Consider the following 22,348-nt stretch of genomic DNA (forward strand, 5'->3'; position numbering starts at 1 on the left):
TAGTCCCAGCTGGTCTGAACTCACTATGTAGACCAGGCTGGCCTCGCAGAGATCCACCTGCCTCTGCCTCCCGAATGCTGGGATTAAAGGCGTGGGCCACTATGCCCGCAGGATATCTTTCAGAGATGAGCTCAGAATGGGTCTGTGGGGGTAGATTGGCCCCAAAAAAGGGGAACATATATGGAAACCCAAGCTCTGAGCAGGGCTAAGGTACCTCACTAGGCAGTAATGCAAGATTTGAACTGGAGTGGGCATGGGGAATCACCAACCCCTCTCAGTGTTGGGGCGAGTCACGGCAAGAACACCCAGGATCCTGTGTTTTATTGTGTAACAATCAAAGGATACTGTAAATAAGGGCTGCAGGGACACCACCTTAGTCAGAAACTGACTTAGGGGCAAGGGAGACATCAATCAACAAATTAGTGTTGGGATGCTCTAGGAAGATGGGTTAGCAGAACAGAGAGGAAGAAAGAGGGAGCCAAGGGCACCGCACACCTTCCTACCTCGCAGACCACAGGCACCACACATGGCAGCAAACACTGAAGATTCCATCTCAATGTTTCGGATGCCTGCAGCATGGGCTGCATGCAGATAGGCCTGCTTGTCCTTTTCTGTGTAGCAGCAGAGGGCACCATCTAGTCGTCCTTGCCCTGGAGATGGGGAAACCACATGCACATTGTCAGAACCTACCATACTCAAGACACCATGCTCTGCCATCAAGACATGGAAACAAGGGGGCCCAGCCATGCCCTGCCTGTCCTCAAAAGGTAGACGCCTGGTCAGACCACTACAGCAGTCATCATGAAACAGTGTGACTGGGTCAGCAGTTCAGATGTGGACACTCCACCCAAGACAGCAACCCACCATCACAAAGTAAGCTTAGAGTGGGTCAGGGGTCCCTGGACCAGATATGCCCTGCTCCCATCTCACCCTCATAGAAGTCCAAGGTGCACATAGTATTCCCCACCACAGTGGTGAATTCATTCAGGTTCGTGGAGCACTGCATCAACTCTTGCACCAGCTGCTCATCCAGGTTGGTGCTGCGAACCACTCGCTTTCCCAGGACAATCTGCTCGAACTCTGGCTTAAAGCAGGCATCCACTGCCTGTTGGGTGATGACAACAGAGCCAGGCTCCAGACCTGAGGAAGATGCAAGTGTCGTGGCTATGCAGGGCCATGGGGCAGTAGAGCAGAGCAGACACAAGGAGCACGATTGATCTGCACAGCCAAATACGAAAGCATCCAGCAACATGCTCAAAACTGTCGATCCTTTTCCTAATAAGAGCTTTCCTGACTAGCAGTTCATGCCTCATCACTGCAGAAGGCATGGACAATCTCCACCAGGGGTCTCTGCAGCCTTTGTCAAATGTCTCCGTCTTCCAGGCATTGCCACTGGATGCACTCCACCAAACAGGTGACCATGAAGTTAGTTTAACCATCCTCATGCCCCCCCAACTCAGCTTCAACTGTGCCAACTCCTGAACAGCCTGCCTTTCCTCTATAACCAGCACATTGCTGGCTTCTCTGTCATGTGGTACTTGGAACGACATTCTACTCTCGTTTCTCTGTTAGTTTTATAGTAATTTTATATGGGATATGGCCACTCTTAGGAACTTTGAAACCCAACTCCTAAGGCAATGATGGTATTAGGAAATAGGACCTTTGGAGGTGACGACTCGTGACAATGGGGTCCTTATAAATGGGATCAATGCCCTTAAGAGACTCCCTCCTTCCCCCATAACTACCTTGGTCTTCCCACTGTGTGACAACATAATCCATGGAGCTTACACTTCCAGCCTCCAGAATCTCAACTAAATGGCTGTTGTTTAAACAAAGCAGATGATGGTGATCATTCTGAAACCCAAATGCTAGTCCTTTACGGGTCTTTAGCATGACATTAGAAGGAGGAATAAGTCACAAGACCTTCTGAGACCTTCCTGGAACTCCTGTGTTGGCTGCTTGCATGAAACTTACTAGAAACATAAACCGCCTGACCACTTACACCCCCTGCTGTGCTGCCCACGTTGTCAATCTTGTTCCTGCCCTCCCCTTTCCTGCCTGTGCTGCTCCATTTCAGCCTCCCATCCACAGTCTCTCCAGACCCAAGACAATACGTTTAGCAGGCTCACAGGGCCCAGAACATCCCGTGTCTTTCCTCAGCCACTCTTCTAAGCACCCTCCCTGGCTGTCTTGGGATTTCCACCTCAGAGCGTCAGCCCGCTGCATCCCCAAGCGCCTTCCCGAGCAAATGCCGCCTTCACTCGTTATTCCCAGACACACAGATTTTGGAATGTGAGGCTACCTTGTCCTTTTTTGCTCTCAATGATGCCCACAAGTTTTCTGATCTTTACTTATTTATTGCTCCACTGACGTAGAACAAATTAGGGAAACTCTAACTTCCCTGCTTACATACAGTTCTCCCTGATTGTCAGTTTTACAAGCCGTTGTAATCAAGAACAATTCCCTAGCTCTCTTGGCGACAATAACCCCAGCTGTGAGCATCTGGCCAGAGATCAGATCTGTGGAATCAAGGTGGCTCATCATCATTGCAATGGTTTTGCAGGAACAACATCTTTAAATTTGGAGTTATAATCATGCAGCATAAATTTTATAAATCCCTCTCTTTATATGATGAAAAGACATGATAATACAATAATACAATTGGCCTCTAGATTATGACCTTGAGGTCAAACTGGGCTACACAGTGAGATCTTACCCCAAAAAAATTATAGAAAAAAAAGGGGAAAAAAAAGGAAGGAAGGAAGGAAGGAAGGAAGGAAGGAAGGAAAAAGGGATGGAAGGAGTGAGGGAGGGAGCTGGAGAAATTGCTCAGAGAAGAGCACATACTACTCTTGCAGAGGACTAGAGTTCAGTTCCCAGCACCCATACTGGGCAGTTCACAAGCACTGTGAACTCCACCTCCAGGGGATTTGCTGTCCACTTCTAGCCTCTTAGGGCACCAGCACATGCGTGTCAGACACTCACAGAAACAAATGTACACAAAAAATAAAAATAAATTTTATGAAAGAAAGAGACAAAAGCAATTGGTCCTCCAGATCCTCTTTGGATTCAAGCGCAACCAAAGATCCAAAATACTAGGACAAAAATTGCATCTTTACTGAACATGAACAGATTTGGATTTTTTGTTTTTCATTCCCTTGACAGCCCAATAGGACAACTATTTATAGAGCACTTATACTGCATCAGGTATTATAAGTAATTTAGAGTTGGTTTAAAACAGATTGGAGGGCTTATGCAGGTCAGGCATGTTTAGAGTACTGTGTGGAAGAGGTTTGGAGATCTGTAAGATAACTCTGTATTCAGACTATTTGGGATCTAAAAAAAGTCTCCTTCTAAATCAGAAAAACTGAATTGTAGAATTACTCTAAATCCCTGAGAGGCCAGGCCCAGTCAGGAATAATGCTTGTAAGCCTGGATGCTTACATCTCTCCCAGCAAGACGGCTTTGCTGAATAGCTCCCTTAAGCTTTGGGCAGTAATCATGAGCCCGAACAGACCTCTGGTCTTTATAAGTTACTGAATCTGTGATATCTGATAGCAATAAAAAAATAGATGAGGACATAATTTAAGAGTGTTTTGCTATTTTATCAAGTATCTTTTTTCTTTTTTAAAACATGTCAAAGTTTGGGAACTTTTGAGTTAATTTAAGGACACTTCTATTAGTTTTGCATTCTTCTCCCACCAGAGAGAGAGAGAGAGAGAGAGAGAGATTGTTTTGTGGCTTCCTTACTGGGAATATCAAATCCTTGCATAGAGAGGGAGGAGGAGCAATGATCAAAGGAGAGAAGACAGGCAGAGACTGAACAAAACCACAATCCCACCCATGCTTGAGTCCCTGCAGAGCTCTGTCCCCACCCTCCACCCACAGGGCCAGCGCCCCTTCTCGGTCCTTACCTATTCCGCCCGAAGTGCCAATGCGGATGATGGTGACGTTGGAACACCTGGCGTGGTACAGCAGCTTGATCAGCTCATGTAGCATGATTGCAATGGAAGGAATGCCCATACCATGCTGGACCCAGAGAGAAACGCAGAGGCTGAGCCCAGCATTGTGCCTTTGTCAATACAGAAGTCCCTCCAACCAGAGTACTCACTCTGTGTTGTAAGTTACCCACGGTCCACAAGGCTTAGCACAGAATGATGAGTTTTTTTGAGAGAGATGAGAGAGAACATTCATATAACTATATAACTTATTACATTATATAATTACAATTATTTCATTACTCTTAGTTATCATTGCTAGTCTCTTGCTATGCTTAATTAATACACTAAAATGCATCAGACATGTGTATATATAGGAAAAAATTGTAAGAATTGGGCTTGGTACTCTCCTGCCTTAGGGCATCCATAGGGTGGGGGGGGTCTTGGAACAAAGCCCCTGAGAATAAGGAGGGCACTACTGTATGGTTTATGTGGCACTTCGGGCTAATATATCCATCATGGTGGTAACAGAAGATAGACGTCAAAACATTAACGTTGGACAAAATTTACAGTATGCACAGAGATACCACGCACATTAACCCCATTTGAGTCACACAGCCTATTAAATAGGCAGCAAGAAGGAAACAGTTGCTACAGCTCAGTAACAAACATTTCTTTCTGCTATTAGAAGTTGTACACAAATGCCTATCACACAAGTTATGGTTTTACCACTTCCCTTTTCTCCAAGGCCATCTCAGATTTAGCCAAACTAGACAACTGGCTGGTCCATCAGTCCCTTAAGTCAGATCATCTACTGACTACACATCTGCCTGGGTCGTTTCCTCCTCTTGGTGTCCCTGCAATGCTAATGTCCTTCACACACACACACATAATTTCAGACCCTTCCAGAGTCACGTCTCCCAACCAAGACACCTCTCTCTGGGAAGACACTGACTCTTTCCAGGTGCTGTCCCTGCTGCAGAGCTCTATTGGAAAAGGATCCCTTTTTGAATTTGTTAGGCATAGAAACTGCTTCTTCAAGCTGTAATTAAAGGTGCCTTGGTTTTCGGGTGACTGGATGACTGATATGCTAGAGGTCTCGGCTAACTATAGGTCAGGAGGCACATCTCAGCAGGAGGGGATCCTCTGCTGACTCTTCATTTACATTACTGCCATCAGAGGAAATTAAAACTGGAAAATGAGATGTATTTGCTAGGATACTGAAGACTTCTATATCCACTTTCATTGCTAACTTGACATGTTGTGTTATGAAGGTCACTCGATATGAGGTGGAAGAGGGGCTTGGAAACCTGGTATGTGACTCTTCTAATAGCCAGGCAAGGAAAGCCTGCCCTGCACTGCCACCAACACACTGTGGACAGCTGTGCATATTTGTATGTGTATTTACATTTGTGTACTGAGGCTCTCCAGAAAGCCAGGCCTTCTGGGCAGGAGCCTGGATCTCATTGATCCCTAGATCCCAGCTGCAAAGGGCGGACCTTGCTCCCAACATTTACAGTAAACAAGTGTTAGGGCACCAGCTGTTCAGCAGAAGGGTAGGGATGGGGCCTGGCAGAGCCTAGAGACCAAACCCAGTGAGAGGCCAGTACTCACGCTCACAGACAGCACCGGTCCGACTTTATACATGGCGTAGCGGTCAGTCCCTGCACAGATGTTGGGGTATTCCTCCCCTGGGTGGGCAAGGCCCAGCTCTGCAGCCACATATCTGATGAAGGTGTTCATCCGGGAAGGGCTTCCACCAACACACACAAACTGCAATCGGAGGAACAAGGACCACAATATCAGGGGTAGCCAGGAACTTGCTAGAAATGCAAGTGTAGACACCAAATGGAAGGCAGCCTAGGGTGCTGGAGAAAGTCTGGGTTTGGACTGAGATGGTGAGGGCTCCTCACTACCCTTCCACTTCCTCATGTGGCCAGAGTCCCAGGGCCCAGTGTTAAAATACACCACCTACCTATTGGTCTCTCTCTCACCAGGTCACCTGAGTGGCAAAGAGCCAATAAATGAGAAGATCAGGGACTCAAAGAGGAGGGTAGAGGGACTTCTGGATATTGTGGATGAAGTAAAATCTTCACTTTGACAAGTGTCATATAAGAAGATGTTTTGTGTTGCCAAAGAATACCAAAGAGCAAAAAGTGGTCTAAAGAATCTGAAGCTAAAAGAAACAAACTGACCTCTAAACACAAAAAGAAATTTCCACGGCCGGAATAAAAACGACCAGAGATTAACAGATGAATGAAGAGCTGAGGCGTTAAGAGAATAGGGAGGCTGTCCTACCTTTGGAACCAAACAACAGTTCTATCCAGGGCAGAGGGGACCCAGTTCTGCTGCTCTGGCCCCTTCTTGATATTTAATTCTGTCTTTAACCTATGGGGATTAAACACTGAAGAGCTCTGTGTTAGCAATATGGTAACTCTAGTTAACAGCAACTAACTATAAATATAGAACTAGGAAGGGGATTGTGAATGTTCCTAACAGACAGAATGGTAAGGGCCAGAGACACGAACTGCTGCCTGCCCTGCTCCCATCACTGTACCTCACAAACACAGACCAAAATATCATACTGTTGGTGAGTACGGATAGGTAAGCATCAATTCAAAACAAAGTTTAACAAGGAGTTTTAGAAAAATGTTTTTGTTAGGATAAACTGGCACTGAAGAACTTAAACTTTGTAGGAAAAAAGTGTACTGGAAACTATCTTCATCCAATTATCCCTCACAGACAATTAAATAAACAACCTCATCAATATACACCTTAATTACAAACAGGTGTCATACAAACTTTCAGTACTTTCTCTCTCTGCTCCTCTTGGAAAGTTTCCACTCTCTCTCCCTCTCCTCAACAAAGCACTAGGAAATTTATTTTTATTGCTTATTTGTGAGATGGGATCTTTGTCTAGGCTGGCCCCAAAGTCCTGGGATCAAGCCTTCTGAGCACCTGGAACTATAGGTATGAGCCACGCCTTATAGCTCAGGAAGCTCACATACTATCTCACCTCAACATGAAAATTGTAGAAATGAATAAGACACCAACATACCAGTAGTTACAAGGTTCTCTTTTTTACTTGCTAGTTCTTATAATTGAAATGTAACAATATACAAAACTTTGATAAAGATGTTTCTGTCCCCTCCCAATTATCTGAGAAGGTGAAGCTATGTCAGACAGGAGGGCGTTTGACCGTAAGACAATTCTTAGAATTAAAGCCTGGGCTCTTACCTTCACATCTCCAAACATAGCTGGGAAATCGTGTGTGCTAGTGCTGAGACTGAAATGGTAGAGAACGTCTTCCTTCATTGCTGCTACATTTGGATTTGAAAGTTGGACGAGGCAGTCACTATAGGAAACAAGAAAGTAAAAGATTCATAAAACATGGATGTCTGATGGCCATAGGTATGTTCCATGTATGTGTGAGGCACGTAAGGGACATGACAGGAAAGAAAGACAGACAGACCTAGGGATAAGACAACCCTGCACTGCCAAGATCCCCATATCCCCTTCTTCTTTTTATTTAATTCCTCTTTGTTCTATTTGAAGGCAATTGGCAAAAACCTAGAAGCGTAACAAAATTACAGAGGTCAAATTGATATAATTTGTATAAAGAGCTAGTCGATATCCAAGTCAACTTCATCCAATACATAAACTTGACATTGCTTTGAAGGTAATACGGTCAACATTGAAAACATAAACAGAATAGGAAAAAATAAATCACCTCTGCTCCTACCAGAGATAACCTTTCCTATCCGAATACCCATTTCTTTTTCTTGTCTTGTTGCTTTGAATGCCGCTTCTCACTCAAAACCATGACTCTAAGAGCGTCATTATTTTGCTTTCTTGAGAACAGCAACTAGAACCTTTTTAGCACTGTATTTCTGTAGGACAACAAGCTTCTTCTCTAAAGGGAGGTTGGCAAGCTTTATTTCAGAAAAAAAAGAGTAAACATGGCTTTATGGGTCATTAAGTTTCTGTCCCAACTGAAGCCTATCACCATCTCCTGCAAGCAGGCAAAGAGGGAGAATATGGGGCTGGAGAGATGGCTCAGAGGATAAGAACACTGACTGTTCTTGCAGAAGACCAGGGTTCGAATCCCAGCACCCACATGGCAGTTAACAACTGTCTGTAACTCAAGTTCCAGGGGATCTGACTGCCTCTTCTGTCCTCCGCAGGCATTGCGCAACACGGGTGCACTACCTACATGCAGCCAATTACATGCATACACACAAAATAAAAATAATAAAATATTTTTTGTAAAAAATGAGGGAGAATATGTGATGTTATATTTCAATAAAGGTTGGTTTACAAAAAGGTGTCCCAGGTCTAGGTGATTCCACCTCTACCCTGTCAAGCTTCTTCAGACCATCCTTCAGCACAGCTGCCTCAACAGTGCCTCCTGGTTTCCAAATCAGTCTCCTCTTCAGCAGGATGCAGGCAGGTGTGTGTCCTCCAACATGAACAAGCAAGAGCATCTTTTTCTTCCAAGTCTGGCTTTCTCTCCACAACCACCTGATGTTATTTTTTTCCTCACTCTAACTCATGAGAAAAAAAAAAAAAAAAAAAAAATGCTAGAGAGCGAGAGCAAAGATCTTCGCTGCCTGTAATTTGGAAATACAGATCATCTTGACTCAGATCATTTGAAAGTGGTATGCGTTGAATTTTGGGCATGGGTTTTTTTCCTGGGCTAGCAATATGCAATACAATCCACTCATAATGATGCTGAGTGCGGATGCCTCCACTGCTCTCAGTCAACCACCCCAGAGGAGGAACAACCGGCACTCTACAGGTGTTTCACTTATATATGAAGTTTCTAAGAAATGAATCAGAGGTCAACATAGCAATAATTCCAATTGTATTTTTACTTACTAGTTCATATATTTGAAATGCAACCACCCACAGAACTTTGAAGAAGATATAATGACAAGCTGACAGGAGCTACATGTACTAAGTGAGACCTAAAGTGGGTCTGTGGGAACATAATTCTATCTACATCAGGAAGCATCTGTGTCATCCATAAAGGGCTCTCCCCTCGTACCAGAAAAGCCAAAGCCTGTTTTGTTCATTTATCTTTCTTTCTTTTCTTCTTTCTTTCTCTCTTTCCTTATTTATTTATTTTAAATAGTGTATTATTTTTATTTTATGAGAATGCATGTATTGCCTGCATGTAGATAAGTGCACCCATGTCATGCAATGCCTGCGGAGGACAGAAGAGGCTGTCGGATCCCCTGGAACTAGAGTTATGGATAGCTGTAGCCGCCATGTAGGTGCTGGGATTCGAACCCGGGTGTTCTGCAAGAACAGCCCATGTTCTTAATTGCTAAGCCATCTCTCCAGCCCCTTATTTAATATTTTTGAGACAGAATTTCACTGTATCCCCATCTGATCTCAAACTCACTAACTTGCTATGTAGCCTTGAACTCTTTATCTTCCTACATCTACCTCCTCAGGGCTAGGATTACATGCCTGCTTCATGCAGCAATAGTGGTAGAACCAGGACATGCTAAGTAGTCATTCTACCAATTAAGCAGCATCTTCAACCCCTGTTTCTTTTTCTTTAGACAAAGTTTCATTATGCTGCCCAGAATGGCCTTGATCTCTTGAAGCACTTGCCTTGGCTTCCTGAATGCCAGGATCACAGACAAATGCCACAATACCTGGCTGTCTACATTTTGTTATTATAAAAAGTTATACAGTTACTCTAAGAATTATAATTGTTGGGGCTGGAGAGATGGCTCAGCGGTTAAGAACACTGATTGTTCTTGTAGAAGACCTGGGTTTGAATCCCAGCACCCACATGGCAGCTAACAACAACCCGTAACTCCAGTCCCAGGGGATCTGACAGCCTCTTCTGACCTCCACGGGCATTCCATGACACGGGTCCACTCACATACATGCAGGCAATACACGCATACACACAAAATAAAAATAATTTTTTTTTAAAGTTAAAAAAAAAAAAAGAATTATAATTGTCTCCAGCAGCAAAAATCTCCTGGAGGCCATGACCATGTCTTATTTATAGCCGTCCCCCATACCACACACACACACACACACACACACACACACCACACACCACACACATACACACACCACACACACACACATACACACACACACCACATACACCACACACATACACCACAACACACACACACACCACACACATACCACACACCACACACATACACACACCACACCACAAATACACCACACCACACCACACACACACACATACCAGACAAGCACAGCAAAGCTGAATCAGAGGTGCTTTATTTTCTATCTCATCTATTTCCAGTTTCCTTCCTTTCTTTCAGTCACCTCCAGGGTAGGCACTGAGGGCCCATTCCTCTCCCTACATCTAGTTGCTTCATGTTTCTCAATCCCCCTCCCATTCTCATCCATTCCCCTTGAGTGTGATCCACGTTAATTCAACACATGAACAATTTTAAGACTGATATAGAAAATATAAGCACAAAAGACTAAGGTGAGACAGAGCTCTTTTATAAAGGGAGTGAGGGGCTGGTGGATTGCTTTGTGGGAAAGTGTTAGGAGATAAGCTATCATAGCGCACATGTCAATCACACCTGCAGGGGCCCTGCTGACCACACCCAGGACAAAGGTGCTGCAAACCAGGCTGGGGAAGGGCAGTACACCTGCGCGAGGCAGACTGTGCTTACCTGCTGTGACCCAGCTCTCCTCACCCACTTCCTGGCTCTTCAAGTGCAGTTCATTTTACTAAGGGGAGGAGGGCATTTCTTAAGGGACCGAATCCAGACTGTGTGTGGCTAGACATTTCTAGAAAGTCTTTTTGATCTCTAAGAAATTCTGAAATTCTAATTATCCTATCATACCCTTCAGCAACTTAACTCTGTTCACCCTCAAAATGTCATGGAAATAAAACACAAAACAGAAAGGTCAACTGTGTGTTTCAAAATGACACAACAGGATATGATTAAGACAACCCAGCCACAAATTTTAAAACAGAAAAACCTTCACTCCCAGTTCCAGGAAGAGAAGGAAGCAGAGTGTCTCTGTGAGAGCAGTGTAATTTTAAAATGTGTAGCTCTGGCACGTATGGAAGCCGGAACAGGCCCCAAAGCACTATAAAAATATTTAGTCTCTACATAATGTGAAGGGAGGTTATCATGCTTTATTCTGTCACCTTATTTGTTTAACAAATATTCACAGAGAGCCCACTACTGAGGCCACAGAAGCAGAACAGGAGGATACCACAGGAGATGCCAGCACAGGCAGTGACCCCAGCACAGGCAGTGGTCAACTGAGTGGTGAGCAAATTAGGAAAGTTCAATGGACTTCAAATCCATGTAGGAGGGCAGCTCAGCAGTAGAATGTCTGCTTACTAAGGTATGCTTAAGACCCTGGGTTGGATGTGCTTACACACATACATACATATACACAGCAATCACAAAGACATGGTTAGCTTGTTAACAAAGCCTAAACCTAGGAGAATTCATGAAAATCACATACTAGAATTATGAAAAACTACAAAGAAAGGAAGACATTCAAGACTCAGAAACAAGAACAAGAGATGAGCAGCAGACTTTCCTTCAGAAAAATGCCATGTACAGAAGAAAGTTTACAAGACACACATTGGAGCACTGAACTGCCTTGTTTTCTGAGCCCATGACATGTCCTAAGGGTTAAGGACAGAGAGTCCAGCACCTAGCCATCTGAGCTGTGGGCTCTTTGAGCCCTTCATCCCTCAGCCCCTAATGTGAGAATCATGTAATATATGCCAAGTGCTTGGAAAAATAAACAAATTAAAGGATACTTAATGAAAACAACCCAGTCCAGCCCAGCCCCGCCCAGGTCAGTCTTACTTGTGATGGTTTTTGAGTTCCTTTGCTCCAGCTCCTGTAGCTGCCATGGCCTTAGTCTCTCTGTGGCAGGATCTAGAAGAAAAGTGTCACAGGGATTGGAGAGAATCGACCAAAAAGGAACTAAGATGTGTGGGGCAGCACCAATGTGGAAATCCAGTTCAAGGAAGTGTAATTCTTCACACTTACATCACATACATTATGGAAATGGGTAAAGTAAGTATGTGTGGGTTCTGTCTATAGGGTTCTGTCTGTAGATGTGTGTATGTGTGTTTCTGTCTGTGTATATTTCTGTGTGTCAGTGTCTGTGTATGTGTGTATGTGCATGTGTATATATGTGTATCTAGCTTTACAAATGAGTTGGCAAAACTGTTACAAAAGCCCACATGGGTGGACCTCATACTTGCATAGATTAGATCAGGGACAAAAGTTCCTGCTTTTTGGTTTCCCATCCCAGCAAATATCAGGATGTCACTGACCCTGCAGACCAGTGCCTCACCCACCCCCACCCCACCGCTGCCTTGCCCCTCCAGAGTCTAGAATATCCTCTTCCTGATTTCAAGGACAGTAGAGAGATGCAGGGATCAGATCAGAGGTGAAGCAGCTACCAGCTCCACAGCCTTAGATGGGGAGGACTTGAAGCTGATGTGGGACAGCTGTGCCCAGCCTGGCTACAGAGCCCACAGGGAAAAGTAGCGTGAACAGCTGTAGTTGTTCTCTTGGGGCTCATTTGGTGCAGATGTGCCAGAGTTTGCCCTATATGTGGTCATGGGCAGTTTTGCCAGTGCTCTAGAGGATATTGATGCTTACATGTTGAATGAATGACTCTCTGAGGGCCATGAACCTGCCAGCCTCCCACCTCCTACCACAGCCCTGCATGAAGGACAGGCTCACTGGGGAAATGAAGGAAGCATAGAGGGAGGAGTCACAGGTCCCGGGGCAGCTTAGTAACTCTGCAGGCTGGAGCTGGTTTCCTGAAGCCTAGCTGATATTCTCAAGGCATGGTTCTTACCCTGGAATTCCAATAAGCTAAAACTTAAAAGATCCCTTTGTTAGGGATTATAACTAGTGTGACCATACCTTTTGGTGAAGTTTACAAACCAGAGCAAAATTCTCCTGTAATTGGTGCTTGTCCCTCTCCATCTTGCTTTTGTTCTCCCTTGGCACTGGTGACACACTTCTCTGGAAATGCCAGCCGGTTGCTCTCCAACCGAGGCAGCCAGCAGACCCAGAGAGTTCTGTTGTTTTTGTTGGGGTGGTACTGAGGATGGAGCCACGAGGTGTACATACAGGCAAGTACTCCACCACTGAGCTGCATCTCTCGCCTGGGAATGAGGTACCATCCCTCACCCTGTAACTGGGCCCAAAGTCAAGCACAGTGCAAGGAAAGAGCATTTAAGACAGGCAGATGAGAGGGTTGGCAGCTTTGCCTAGAAGTGGTGAGGGAAGGGGAACAGAGATGGTGAGTAGAGAGTGGTTCCCGGTGCTGTCTCTCAGCAAATTTGCTTTTGTTTTCTGTTTTTGACAGGGTCTCTATAACCCCAACTGTAGATCAGGCTGGTCTCAAGCTCACAGATATTCACCTGCCTCTGCCTCCAGAATGCTAGGATTAAAGGTGTACACCACCACACCCAGTTCCTCAGCAAATTAGAAAATAAATGTTTATTTATTTTATTTTATTGTAGGAGAGGCAAACATGCCACAATCACACATGTGGAGGTCAGAGGACAACTTTCAGGAATCAGTTACCTCCTTCATCATACATGTTTTGAAGATTGAACTACGTTGTCAGGCTTGGAGGCAACGGCACTTACCCAGTAAGCCATCTTGCTGGCCCAGCTATTATTATAATGGCAGAGTACATTCTACAGCTTGCCTCATGCTCTTGGTAACATGCAATTAGCATGTTAGATTGCTGAGTGAAAGACCCTAGAAAGCACAGCAACATTACCTCAGTAAAGGAATGTGAAACTCTTTTGAATACATGAGGTCCAGGTCTGCAGTTAGTGCCTGGACCCTTGTGTGTGTCCTCAGGGCTAGTGTGTACCTCGAGTAAAAGCCTCCCTGGTAATACTGGACCTCAGAGAAGGTAGCTTTGAGCACGTGCAATTTGATTTAGAGAAAAACAGAAGGCCTTGCTCCTCTCACCCCCAGCACAGAAGAAAGCCTGGCCGAATTCCCTTACTGCACAGGGAACTCAGCTGCCTTCCAGCCCCACACTGACATCATCCTCTAGCTCAGGAAAGAAAGAGTGAGAAGGTCTCTTTCCCCAGGACTCTTTCCACTCCCAAGGAGATGGTCTCACCCATCCCCCTCATAGTCAGAGTACATTCTAGAGCTTGCCTCTGGGCTCTTGGTGACATGATTGGCGTATAAGATTGCTGAGAAAGCGCAGAAACCCTAGAAAGCACAGCAGCATTGCCAATGTTAAGGAATGTGAAACTCGTTCTAAACCCTCAAAACTGTCCTAGGTCCCCATTCTCTACTTCCTGCCCTAGTAGGAATAAAGCACGGGAGTTTATGGATAATGTTAAACAGCTAAATCAAAACAGGCTTGCTATTTTTTCCCTTACACTGTTGTCTTACCTTTTGCTTGTTAATAAATGAATGTGCCCTTTCTCCTATTTAATCTTTATCAATTTATAGAGTGAACCTTGAGGAAGCATAAGGGAAATTTCCCTTCAGCTCTAGAGCATGTATGGCTGGAGAGGGGTGAAGGAGACCCAGACGATGTAAACTTGGATGCACTACATAACACACCAAGCAAGTTAGGATCAAACCCCAACACAGGCCAGTGAAAGGAGAGAGCTGGGCAAATGTGTATGACCAGAACTGGATCACTTTATCTATGAAGGAGAGGGTAGAAAGGAAAATTGAGAGTGTAAGGACAAAGCCAGCATGCTCTTGGGAAAGTATGATGGTTTCCTAATGATTCCTAGAAATCAGCCTAGGAAAGAGGTAGTAGGGACTTAACAGGTAGAGACCACAAGGGGACACACAGGCAAGTCAACCCTGGGTCCTTAGCCTCTTACCCATTGTGCTAGCCACATTTGCATCATCATGACTAACATACCTGACCTAAGGGAGGAAGAATTGATTTGGCTCACAGTGTCAGAGGGTACGGGGAAGCTAGGGAAGGGTGGCAGGGCAGAGCTGTCTCTATGGAGTAGAGTCACGAAACAGAGAGAAGATGCTGAGGCTCAGGCTGGCTCTCTCTTTTTCCCCTTTGATTACATCTGGGCTCCCAGCCCATGGGATGGTGACACTCACATTCAGGGTTGGTCTTGCTCCCTCAGTTAATCTCTGGAAACACCCTCACAGGCACATCCAAAGGTGTGCCACACCAGTCTCAACAAAGATTAAACCATCACACCCATTGAAAGCATGCCGAAAAAACACCAGATGAGGCAACATGGCCAGGATGTTAGAATAGGAGACCCTTATACCCAAACCAAGCTAAACAAATGGGGTCCAAGATAGCTACACCGATTACAAGGGGGGAATTGTTACTGAGAGAAAAATCCATAAAACCCTCAGAAAGTCTCCAGAATCAGACTTCAGACAATCTGTTAGCATAAAAATAGCAGCATTTGCTCTTAACTAAAACTCATTCATTTTGGAAGCCACATAGCTGAGCAACATGTTATTAGCATCTCTCTAGCTTGCTAGAGATCACACCTATGTGTTGATTATGACTGCCTGACCAGTTTACTTTGGAAAAACCCGAAAGCCCACTTTTGCCACAAACACTGACTCTTAAAGTGCGATAAAAGGCTTGCCATCTTTGCATTCTCTGGTTCAGATGCTCATGGCTCAGATTCTTCTCAGTTTGTCATGTGGACACATTATTTGAGAAGTGTTTCAGCCCAGGCTTTAACACCTTGCTGGCCAGAGCAAAGTGCCCCACTCAGTGCTTTCCGAGCAGCCCAGCACCTACAGTCCTTCAGCCTTATAAGGCCCAGACCAAACCACAAGGCCAGGACATTTATGCAAGACAATAACTCAGCAGTTCCTGTATTAACTCAATGTTCTATTCCCCCGCAAACCTCAAAACACAGTGATTTCATACAAGAAGGAAAACATCTTTTGAAACCATAGCCATGACCAACAGCTCTAGCCCAGCCCAGAAAATCCACTGGGATGGGAGCTACCTCTCCTGTGCTGTTTCCCTCAGGCTACAGCAGAAGCCAGTCAGCTCAGGCTGAGGTCTGGTTCCTGATATTGGCTTGGTCTCCTTCCCAGCACTTCCATGGCATAAGATCCCTCTATGTATGTCTGAGAAAGGATTCTTTAGACAGGAAACAAAACCTAAAGAGTCAGTAGCGAAATACAGAGGGATCAACAGTTTGGCACACAAGAAGCAACCTAGAGGTTGTCGGGACTGAATTCCCAGAAGGTTGTGTGCCTATCCAAACTTTGCGCATCACCCTGGAGGTGGTGGAGGAGGTCCCATAACATGTTGGGAAGAGGATGACAGAATTACATGTTAGATCTGTATGAAGAGGTGCAGAATAAACCCCAGTGATTTCTATGGTTTAGAAACGTCTCCTAAAGACCCATCAGTTGAGGCTTGGTCACCAGTCTGGTGATATTAGGAGGTGGTAGAAGTTTTGGGAAGTAAGATGGGAAGACGTTCAGTCACTGACGATAGTGGGACCTCAGTCCTTCTTCTCCCTCTGTTTCCTGACCACCATGAGGTCAGCAGGCTTCGTTTACCATGTGTTCCCACCAAGACGGACTGGATTACTACATGACCAAAAGGATAAAACAGCCATGGATGAAACCCTCTCAAACAGTGAGCCAAAATAAACCTCTCTTCTCTTTAAGTGGCTTCATCCTGGGTATTTGTCATTGTGACAGACAGTTGACTTACTCTGGCACACAAATTATTTAGAGCTGAAGTTACTTGAGTTCCTGAAATCCCTTATCTATCTAAAAGCAAAACCTCCCCAAATAACTCAACTGTCACGGCAGCAAGTAGTCTCTTCTAGTAAATCCCTGCCACAGCCAAACAGTCCAAAAGTAGCATACCTCCTGTCTGGTTTCCTGAAATTCCATTGGAATTATTTGGATAAGCCCCAAATTTTAACTGCTTGCTTGAGTCACTTTTTTTTTTCTGTGAACATTATTTATCTGGATAAAAATCCATGTTTTCTCTTATTAATCTGTATTTTGTCAGTTTAAATTGCAGGTTTCCAGTAATTGGACTTAATATATAATCTTTTATTTTTTTTGTTTTGTTTTGAAACAGGGGTCTCATTATGGACTCCTGGCTGGCCTCAAACTCACAGAGATCTGCCTGCCTCTGCCTCCGAGAGCTGGGATGAAAGTTGTGTGCCACCCTACCTTGCCAGCAATTGAACCTAAGAGGACACAGGGCAAATGTTTTCTGACATGTGATTCCAGCACAGAACCTTTAACTGTGTCCCTAAGTTAAAGCCTGGAAGTTATCACAAAGGAAACTTGAAACAGAAGAAAGATTGACTTTGAGATCATGAAGTCCAGAGGCCTGGACATGCACAATATAATTTTCTTAACTTAGATTGTCTGTCCTGCAAAGACTTAATGATTCCAGAGATTTGGAACCAGCTTTTCAAGAACAGGAATGACCAGAGGAAACCAAACAGCCAGGTCAATGATGTCATAAGCTTGAAATCCTGTACAAAAGACACAACTCTTCCCAAAGGAAGCACATACTTTTAGCAACCAATCAATTGCTTCTCTCTCTCTGAACGCCTCCACCAGCCCACTGGGAGTCAAATTTGAGCTTATAGCTCTTTGCCTTCTTGCCTGTTGGCCATTAAAAAAAAAAAAATCCTCCATTTACAAAAAAAAAGTTCAGTGCCAGAGCATTGGCTAATCTGTGCACGAGGTAACCCCTGCTCCATAGCAATCAACAGGACAAGTGGAATCAGGGGTCCTGAGCAAACCCCAGGTATCAATTCTAGGATGGAGAACCAAAAAGACCATCATGAAGGGAAGGAACAGACCAGAGCGGAGTCCAATTTTAGAACAAGGTCTAAGTCAAGGCAGCAGCACAGGGGACATTTGAGTAGAGGTCCTGAACCCACAGGGCTGTCCCAGAGAGCAGACCACTCTTCCGAAGCCCCCACCAGCTGAAGGAGGGTAGGTAAATTCTGACCTCAGCGCTTCAGTAAGATGTCAAACTGGAGGTGACTTCAGAAAATATCTCCTCTGACACTTGCATATCCAGTTTGTGGATGACAAGGTCTGCTGCAGCCCTCAGCCCAGTGCTGATCCCCACACAGGCAACACCTGCTGGTTTCACCTGCCCTGTAGGACCTGTCCAGAAAACTGGAAGGTGGCTCCCTTGGCTCCCCAGAGAAGAACCTTCTTATGTACACCTGGACTCCTCTATCTGCAGCCAGACTGAACTATCAAACTGGATTTTAAAATTTGGCTTTTGCTTTTATCTTTTTTAAAAATTAATTTATTTTTATTTTATGTGTGTGAGTGTTATGCCTGCATGTGTGTAGGTTCACCCACGTCGTGCAATGCCTGCGGAGGACAAAAGCAGTGTTGGAGCCCCCAGAACTGGAGCTACAAACAGTTATTGGCTGCCATGTGGGTGCTAGAATTCAAACCCAGGTCTTCTGCAAGAACAGCCAGTAGTCTTAACCACTAAGGCATCTCTCCAGTCCATTTGCTTTTATCTCTAAGATATTAAATTATAGTCAGAGAGGTAGACTACTTAGTTTGGTGTATGAAGATTTACAAATTGTTTTGAATGAAATGTATTTTAAAAGTAAATGTGTGTGTATGAGTGTGAAAATGAAAGGGGGAGGGAGGGAGGGAGGGAGAGACTGGAAAGCAGTTGTTCAGTACTAACTGAGGAAAACCTGGAAATTCCTTTCAATTTCTATCATGCATCTGATTTTTTAAAAATATTTTATTTATTATTTTTATTCTACGTGTATGAGTGTATTGCCCAAATGTACGTGAGTGCACCATGTGGTGCAATGCTGCCAAGGTCAGAAGAGCGCATTGGACTCCCCTGGAACTGGAGTTAAGGATGGTTCACAGTCGCCATGTGGGTGCTGGGAATCGAACCCGGGTCATCTGAAAGAGCAGTCAGTGCTCTTAGCCGCTGAGCCATGTCTCCAGCCCCGTGTATATGATTTTCATTCTACTTTTTTATGATAATCTCGCTAAGTTTTATGTTCAGTAACCACACCAAAAAAAGTGCATTTTGACAAAAAGCCAAGGTAAAGAATAACTAATTGGTGCATTAATGCCTGCCAGTGCAGAAAGTATAACAACAGAACCAAGAACATACTTTGTGCCTAGTGACCGTGTGCAGCATTAAAAACATCTGCAATAATGAGGATTCTGCAGAGACTAGAGGGTCAGTTTGGCCACTGAAGAAGGGAAAGAAGAATCATAGATTGGCTGAGAAACCAGGGTGGTTTAGCCCAAAATGCAGATGGGACAGAAACCGCACAAACTGAAAGACAAGGCGCCAAGGTGGTTTCTGTTACTGGCTCCGCAGGCCGGCAAAGATTTCAGACAGCCCTTTCATTGAAGGGGGTCACCAATTTTTGTTTTTTAAGGACTAAGTTAGAGCAAACGAAAGCCTGGGTTTTAACGCGGTTCGCAACAGCAAAAAGGAAATAAGGCAAAGCAGGTCCGGCACGAAAAATGAGGCAAGGAGAAAGACCAGAGGGGAGACGAGAGATAATGGGGGAGCGGGGAGAGGGGCGAACAACAGACTGAATCATCCAGATGCCTGAAAATTCCCTCCGCTGCCTTCAGGGGAGTGCCCCTTTGTACTGCATTGTCAGTGTTTGGGTAACTCACTGTACGAGGGACGCAGCTCGAAGCTGACAATACGAAGCAGGAAACAGGAGGTCCACGTCCAGGTGAACAGCTACCGGGATATCACGGACCACCCTAGTCACGCGTGAAAACGAGTCACTCCGCCAGCCCCTTAAGTGGAAATGGAGAGAGGTGTGACTCCCCCGTGCAAACGAGCTTGTGACATTTCACAAGCACGACTGTAAAGTTTCCTGGTTGAACTGCCAAACAACTCGATGCCAATATTTTATATGATAACATCTAGTAAATCAATAACAAGCGAATTCATGTGAGCGATCAAAATGAAACTTTGTTCCGTCCTCCACGAAAAGACAGGTGGGACACTTCTCTCCATAACTGTTGGGGACAACTCGTTTCTTCCTGGCACCTGGAGCAGCGCTAGGGTTCACCCTCCCCCTTCCCGCGCAGAGAGCAACTGGCAGCGCCCTGCACGCCGCTGACCCGCATGCGCATTAACCCCACAACCCTCACCTGTGCGCACACTATCTGCGCACCCCTCTCCCGCAGGCGCAGCATCTGAGCTTCCATCATTTAATGGATGTTCGAGTGACCCTCACCTTGCCGGCCCCTCATCTACGCGACCCTCACCTTCACGATCCTCACCTGCGGGCCCTGCACCAGAGCGACCCTCACCTGCGCAACCCTCACCCCGGCACCCAGTGTCTCTGGCCCTCCACCTGCGCGACCGTCACCTGCGGGATCCTCTTCACTTTGAGCAGCGCCAACTCCAGCTGGAACCCTCACCAGCCGGGAGAAGCTGGCCCGGGGCGGACACCTAGCGGCGCATCCCCAACACCTGGATACCAGAACCCTGGGGTCCACCCACTTTCACCGCGCACCCTCCCTGGCCAGGTCCCAGCGCGGTCTTTGCAGTGATCACCCGAGTTCACCCAGCTTCAATCCCCTCACCTATAGGCACGTGGATCTTCCCTCGTCGGAGGACCAGAGAGGATCCCCGGAGGCAGACAGCTCACTGCTCTGTCCTGGGCTGGGACGCCGGGATCCGCTACACTGGACGCGGGCGGCGAAGACCCAGCTGGGGCTGCAGAGGGCAGGAGGCTCTTAGATGGCGGGAGACAGGCAGCGCGCAGGACCTTTTAAAGGAGGTAAGAAACAAAGGTGGGTTTAGATCCCCGAGTTAGCGCCTCCCCGCGGCTGCCACACGTAGCTCCGCCCTGGGGTCGCTGTCGGGCTGCGACCCCGCCTGCCCCAGCAGCCCGCAGGCTCAGCTGACGACGCCCCGGCCCGCCCGGCAGGACACGCCCCGCTGCCACCTTCCCCGGACGCCCCCCCACCCCCATTCACCCCAGCCGGGAAAAGTTGTCTGGGAGCCTCCGCCCTGTTTCCCCCTTCTTGGGGGTAGTTGGAGATCCTTTTACTCCTTAAACTGCTCTTACTGTGATGAACTCCGGCTCAAGCTACCGTCTCACCTCCTCTGCGGAGGAAAGAAATGGATCTGGCAGCGGCTGCATGGCTACCCAAGGTCACCTCTAGTGCCAGGGCCCAGGTCCATCTGTCTGGAAGTGGCCGTCATCGTCTGGGACCAGTGAGAGAAAGTGGCTGGAGAGTGAGTGTGGAAGTGGTCAGAAAGTGGAGCTAGGCTTTTGTCCACCGTGTGCTCGGTCTTTCCGGCCAGTTTCTGGTTGTTTCCCCGCCCCCCTCTGGGTCCTCCCTGATCCAGGGAGGTCCCGGCAGTTGGGGGAAAACCGGGGAACGTTTGCCCAGTAGGGGAAGTGACTCATTCATTCAAACACAGCTCTCACGCCAACCCCACCTCTGCCTGCCCGGCGCTGTGACACCTACCTCCAGTTGCTGGGCTCTGTGACCGCCCCCCTCCGCTGCCAGCCGGGCCTGCCCAGTTCCCCCTTCTCACATATTTCCTAGCTCAGCTGCTCTAGCTGGCACTCTAGCAAAGAGGACAAAGCCTGGGGAAGAAGGAGGAGGGACAGTGCAGTTCGGCACATCCGGTGTTTGCTTCCCACGACGACCTGGGGTCTAGAGATGGGAAGTCGGTGGAATTTGCCTATGACCCTCCTCCTGGCGAGATTAAAGTGTCTTTCCTTCCAAGAAGCTGCAAGTGAACCTGGAAGTCAAAGTACCAAAGACTAACTTCTTAGTCAAAACTTCGCAAATGGATGGGACAGGACACACAAGAATCCTGTAATTTCTCCACCTCACCTGAAACCCAGTGTGATTTAGCCTGCTGTCGAGAGGCTACTGGGGGCTACCTCGACTGCAGTCCGCAGGAGCCGAAAAGCCTAGGAGCCACCAAACAAACGCTCAAGGCTGTGGGCCAGGGCTGATGCTATTTTAGAGAGTAACCCCGGGGTCTTTTCCCCGTGCCCCTTTCCCCACTTCCTGGTCCTCTGCCTGCTGCCCCTCGCAGACACTGTAAAGTTGGGGGTGAGAACAGCCAGGACATTAAGGCCGGAAAAGGAACCTCCTCCCCACACAGTCGGATAGCTTGCCCTACAACTAAATCTACATATGCGCATTTCTGGGCTTTTGTCTCAGTTTTGCAGTTCTTTGTAACTCTACTGCTGGCTGCATAGAAACTTTTTTCTCTCTCGCTCCCCAGTTCTGATACAAATCACAAATAAACCCATTTCCTTTTAATGAATCGTCTCTGTTTATCACTGAAGTAGCTTGCAGCGGACCTGAGATTCTGGTTACACTGTATGCCAGCAGCTTTACAGCATTCTGGAATTCTGTTCCGACGGGTCAGAA

At 46.3% G+C, this 22,348-nt stretch overlaps 1 protein-coding gene across 6 annotated transcripts in view; it reads right to left on the reverse strand.

Moving 5' to 3' along the window:
• Upp1 (uridine phosphorylase 1) overlaps nt 1–21,282 on the reverse strand; it is a 22,021-nt gene extending 739 nt beyond the window's left edge. Inside the window, exons 1-9 of one of the 6 annotated variants that reach the window (XM_008842180.2) lie at nt 21,052–21,275; nt 20,531–20,715; nt 19,604–19,732; nt 11,789–11,860; nt 7,176–7,293; nt 5,553–5,711; nt 3,915–4,029; nt 931–1,140; nt 504–650 (exon numbers count right to left, since the gene is read on the reverse strand). In XM_008842180.2, coding sequence (XP_008840402.1) covers nt 504–650; nt 931–1,140; nt 3,915–4,029; nt 5,553–5,711; nt 7,176–7,293; nt 11,789–11,860; nt 19,604–19,732; nt 20,531–20,715; nt 21,052–21,093 — 1,177 coding nt within the window. In that variant the 5' untranslated portion in view covers nt 21,094–21,275. Of the gene's footprint in view, nt 1–503; nt 651–930; nt 1,141–3,914; nt 4,030–5,552; nt 5,712–7,175; nt 7,294–11,788; nt 11,861–19,603; nt 19,733–20,530; nt 20,716–21,018 lie in introns of all 6 variants that reach the window. The other 5 variants (XM_017800365.2, XM_029567870.1, XM_029567871.1 and 2 more) reach the window with 5 other exon arrangements.
• Between the last annotated feature and the right edge of the window lie 1,066 nt (nt 21,283–22,348).

Source organism: Nannospalax galili, unplaced genomic scaffold (genome assembly GCF_000622305.1).
Source record: "Nannospalax galili isolate Female #2095 unplaced genomic scaffold, S.galili_v1.0 scaffold321, whole genome shotgun sequence".
NCBI lineage: Eukaryota > Metazoa > Chordata > Mammalia > Rodentia > Spalacidae > Nannospalax > Nannospalax galili.